Raw genomic sequence first — 5,156 nt, 5'->3', positions numbered from 1 at the left:
GGTGCTCTGCAAAATGTGCCGGAGAGTGGTGCCGACTAGCAGCGGGAACACGTCAAATCTGTTTCACCATTTGAAGCAGTTCCACCCGACAGAACATTCTGAGAGTCAGAAGATGAGGCACCATAAAAGTTTAAGCCAACCTATCCCCGAGCCATCACCATCACCCCCCCCCTCCCCAACACCAGCTATGTCAAAAGAGAAGTCCATGCAGCAAACACAGATGGCTGCATTCATGCCTTATGACAAACAGTCTAAATGTCATAAAGACATAAGGCTGTTACAAGCTTCTTGGCTAAGGACATGATGCCATTTAGTACGGTGGAAAACGTGGGCTTCAGGAAAATGATGTCAGTCATTGACCCCAGATACGAGCTCCCTGGTCGAAAATATTTTTCACGCACAGCTATACCTGCACTTTATGGTGAAGTCAGGGACAGGGTGGAGGAGCAACTGAAGTCAGTGTCGTATTTTGCGACCACAGCTGACCTCTGGTCTAGTCGAACCTCGGAACCATATTTGAGCCTGACAGTCCACTTTATTGACAAAGATTGGAATCTTGTCAGCTTATGCCTCCAGACGGTCTACTTTCCGGAGGATCACACGGGCGAAGCAATTGCAGCCGGACTTGCAGATGCGCTCGCCTCCTGGGGTCCCAGATCTCAAAAATGCTGCAGTAAAATGGTTTGGTATGAGGTGTGCATATAGTATGGGACGTCCCGTATAAGAATTGACCATTGGCTTATTCTGCTTATTAGATATGGGGTCTTTATAGGCCTCTGTAGCAGAATAATGTCCCATATCTCAATTCTCACATCTGGGCGTCTAAATGATAAGTGCTCTGAAAGCGCGTTCTCTCTGTGTTCCTGCAATTACCGTAATCATTGGCCATTTTTTTGCTGCGGCGCCCGGGGAGCAGTTGGGGGTTCGGTGCCTTGCTCAAGGGCACCTCAGTCGTGGTATTGAAGGTGGGAGAGAGCGCTGTACATTCACTCCCCCCACCTACAATCCCTGCCGGTACGAGACTCGAACAATCAATTACGAGTCTGACTCTCTAACCGTTAGGCCACGACTTCCCCTAATAATAATAATATGTTGGCTTTTCTCAACCTGCAGGAAAGAGTAAAACTAGGCAATATATGCGCGATACCATACCAAAATTCAGGACCTGATTAAAAATATATTCTACTGCAAAGATATTTGTGAAATAAATTTCCACAAATTTTCCAAAACTTTCTGGGTTTATTAATTTTTCCAAAACGTTTCCAGGCCTGGAAATTGCGTTTTAATATTCCATGTCTTTTCCAGGTTTTTCATGACTGTACGAACCCTGGAATATGGAAGACAGCTGCAGAGGCAGTTAGTGGAAGGACAGTGAGGTGTTAGAACTACTGTAAGTATTATGATGACAGATCTAGGCAAGCAAAACCTGAGGGAAAAACTACACAAGAAAAAAACTTTGCTCTTTCTCACAATCCTTCAATCCTAGTTTTCGACCATGACCACTTCACACTCATATCTGACATTGGCCACATAAAAAAATAAAATAAAAATAAAATAAGGCTTGCAGTGTCAGTGTAGACTAACTGTGTTCCCCATCACTGGTCTGTAGATATGATTCAGATTGCTCAAGTCTATGAGAAATTTTCACCTGTTTTGTCTGCTAAAGGATTTTCATGATTAATTTAATTTGCTATTGAATGTGACAAGACAAGAAATATCAATAGAGTTTCCTGCATATTACGCATATGATTAAGAGTGTATCAGTGCATATTTTAAAATAAAAAAATATTATTCGCAAACAGTTCAAAAGCATTATAATAATTTCTAGCTGGGACCTGCTATGGTGTGTAAGCTATGGCCAATTCACAATCCCTTTGCCAATTTTCACGAGACCCCCTGAAGTACAAAGCCCTGTGTGGTTCTGCTTGCCAATATAGAAATTGACAATTTATCGAATTGTTCATTGAAAAAAAAAAAAAAAAAAAAAAAAAAAAAAATCTGAGCACTAAAATTCACATTTGTCACATGTAATAGTAGAATTAACTGAGCATAAAAATGAATAGTGTATTTAGATATTTTAACATAGTAATGTTAAGTAATAAACAACAAAAATAAAATGAACCATTTATTGAAGTCACTAGATTTTTAATAGAAATAACATCTACAACCCTGACTTTCAAATGTCATACAGCCATTTTGCTTAAGAGACTATAAAATAACCAATGACATGAGCAGTTCATATTGTTAGTGCATTAATCATTATTGCAAATGAATGGCAGTTTCCACAAACCTATATTACAATTACCAATTTAAACAAATACATACATTTAAACTACATGAAAAAAAGAGACAAGTTAGCAAGTGTTTATATATCACATTCTACTACTGTAATGCTAATGTTCTTCACGGATGGGTGTGCAGCCAGAGAAAAAGCTGTTTTTGAAGTTATTTAGACCTCTCTTTTTACTCCGGAGAAAGCTGGAAGTGCTGTTCATCACTTCAGAGTCATCGCTGTCACTCTCGTTGTCAGCAGGGACTGGTTTCTTTTCAAGCTTCAGATCTGCAGGCAGGTGGCCTATGTCTCCAATCTCCTGCTCATGGTAAAAAAAATATTAAAAAAACAGTGTTTGAGGAAGTGTGACTTTAGAGGAATAGCACACACAGAAATGAAAAGGCTCTCATTATTTATTCCTAATTACCTTCATGACATCCCAAACCAGTATGCCATTTTCTAGGTTCAATGGAATAAGAATGTCCAAGATGAAGAAAAATCTTTTTTTTCATCATTATGTACTAAATACATTTTCTTTATTATATAAAAAAATATATATATCATGTTGGCTTAAGAAAGCATACTAATAAAGCAATAAGACCCAAGACTTCACGGGGCTTATTGCTTTTATAAAATGGTTATTCCATATACGTAGTAAGGTTTCACAAAATAAAACTGAGCAAATAAAGTGTAATGATATTAATAAAAACAGTATTCTTCCACCAAACAATGTAGTTCCTCAGAATCAGTTGTGGTTGCAACAAAGTCATTGCCAAACAACAGACAAATGTAAACAAAGGTGTATGTTTGTAGAGTAATTTACAACAGCTTTGAACGTGGCTCAGCCAATCAGAATCAAGGACCGGAACTATCCGTTTTATAATGTGGTATTAAATCTACATTGCAAGTAAATCACTTTCATAGGCAACTCCATTGTGAGCTAGGCGACTAAATGTCTGTTATTCCACAATACATTTTTAGTGCGGATAAATTTTCAACCACCTACACATGAACACTGAGCATTTAAGGATTTCACTTTGAAATTTAAATGAAAATTTTAAGGGAAGAATGCAGTTCTTTAAATTTAAAATATGAGGTTTATTTATAAAGGTAGCACCTATTTGAAGTTTGAAAAACATGAGCAGCGGTATACTGTTATCAAACATCCCGACGCCACCCACTGATGAAAGCGACGTTTAAATGAATATGTAAATATGTGCTGCGCAGGTTCCTCAGTAACAAAATAAACAACAAAAATGGAGAGAACAGCAAGCATTTTTTTAATTTTTATAAAAAGCATCAACATGTTCATAGCAACATGGGTATGCTTGCACAAGCTCTGCAAATTAGCACTCCCGTAAAGTCACGTCATGTGTATTTACATGCACTTTATTCAATATATTGCTTAAAAGCAAACAGCAGTATTAAACATGAAAAACAGTGTCAGTGTCTAATTTCATCAAAAGAAAAACTTAATTTGCTACTATAAAGCGGCTCTCCACTGTTCAGTTTTTACCCGTGGACATCTCACCTCCAAGGACTCGACAGACGAAATGAACCCAGAGAAGAGTTCTGCGAGAAAGAAGGCGGAGCCTCAGCGCACACCTCCTATGACGAAATCGTCATGGACCAATGGTTGTACGAAGGTGTTTTGCAGCCGGAACAAACTTTTCTGGAAAGTTTGCTTTAACAAGCCGTTTCGAACTCCCAAAACAAACACAAAACAAACTTCGTTTTGGCCGGATTTTGTTCGAAATGACGTCACATCAGTTCATTCTTCGCTTGAAGTATATCGGGGCCTTGAGCCAGTTCTTGTGAAATTTGCCGCTGACTCTGATGTCTCTGGTTAAATGTGAGATATAATTTGTTCTGGGTATATCTAACGTCAATTGTTAGTCTCATGAATCTATTATTTGTTCATACATTTCATAACTTTATATTTTTATTTAGCTTTAATACTTTCTTGTAATCAAAATGACTGATTTTGTAACAGTAATTTCGATAATTTTGTAGAAAGTTTACCATAGGTATGACACTAGATTTACAATAGTCATACATGACAAAAGAAAAACAAAGGTTCGGGTACAACATACAAAAATGTAATCATATAATATAACACTGCACAGTCTTCACTGTATGAATTAAATATACAGATCCTTATTAAGGCTGCATGTGTACAGCTAGCCACTGTAATTTGCACACTGTAATTACTTTAACTCTGTTTGGATAAAACTGCTAAATGCATAAATGTAAATGTAATGTGTTGCATTCATTAAAGCATGTGCAAAGAAACACTCATGTAGAGACGACTGTGCATTCACAGAAACATTCAACAGCACAAAAACTCGTCAGCGCTACCCTGCAACTTGCTAACAAATAGCTTCTCTACTGAAGAGCTAAATTATATTTCTCAGTATCAAGGTGGTAAGGTCACTATTTTTGAAGTATAAGAACTGCAGAGTGATAGCTGCTGGGGGGTGGGGGAGGGTATAAACCTATACCGAAGTTAGAGCTCCAGTGATTGGATCTAAAACAAGCAGATAACACTTAATAAACAGATAAACCACACACACACACACACACACAAAAACCCTGCTAGACACGCACTCTCAGCAAAGAGTGGCTCACAGTACAGAATAATTGTTGAGTCCTGTTTAGTTCACATCACAAGTTCAATATATGGTTGTGAATCCAGAAAATGTATGGGTGTGAGCCTGGTTATAGAATGTGGTTGTCACTTCATTAAATAACCTAAATGTGTGCAGACTCAGACACAGGATTGTATAGAGCTCCGGACGTCACGTGATCCATTTTGTTTACACATTCTGTTACACCTGCTGGCAGGCAGGGACAGCCGGGAGCGAATGTATATATATGTATGTAT

General features: G+C 38.0%; 1 protein-coding gene across 1 annotated transcript in view; it reads right to left on the bottom strand.

The window, feature by feature from the left end:
- Nucleotides 1-2,051: 2,051 nt before the first annotated feature.
- LOC107758730 (chromosome-associated kinesin KIF4-like) overlaps nt 2,052-5,156 on the bottom strand; it is a 156,903-nt gene continuing 153,798 nt past the window's right edge. The window contains exon 26 of the mRNA XM_016576533.1: nt 2,052-2,591. Within this exon, the coding sequence (XP_016432019.1) occupies nt 2,394-2,591 (198 nt within the window). The 3' untranslated portion in view covers nt 2,052-2,393. The remainder of the gene's footprint in view (nt 2,592-5,156) is intronic.

This window comes from Sinocyclocheilus rhinocerous, unplaced genomic scaffold (assembly GCF_001515625.1).
Source record: "Sinocyclocheilus rhinocerous isolate Xijiao unplaced genomic scaffold, SAMN03320098_v1.1 scaffold1736, whole genome shotgun sequence".
Classification (NCBI taxonomy): domain Eukaryota; kingdom Metazoa; phylum Chordata; class Actinopteri; order Cypriniformes; family Cyprinidae; genus Sinocyclocheilus; species Sinocyclocheilus rhinocerous.
This window is presented reverse-complemented; position numbering and strand designations above follow the sequence as displayed.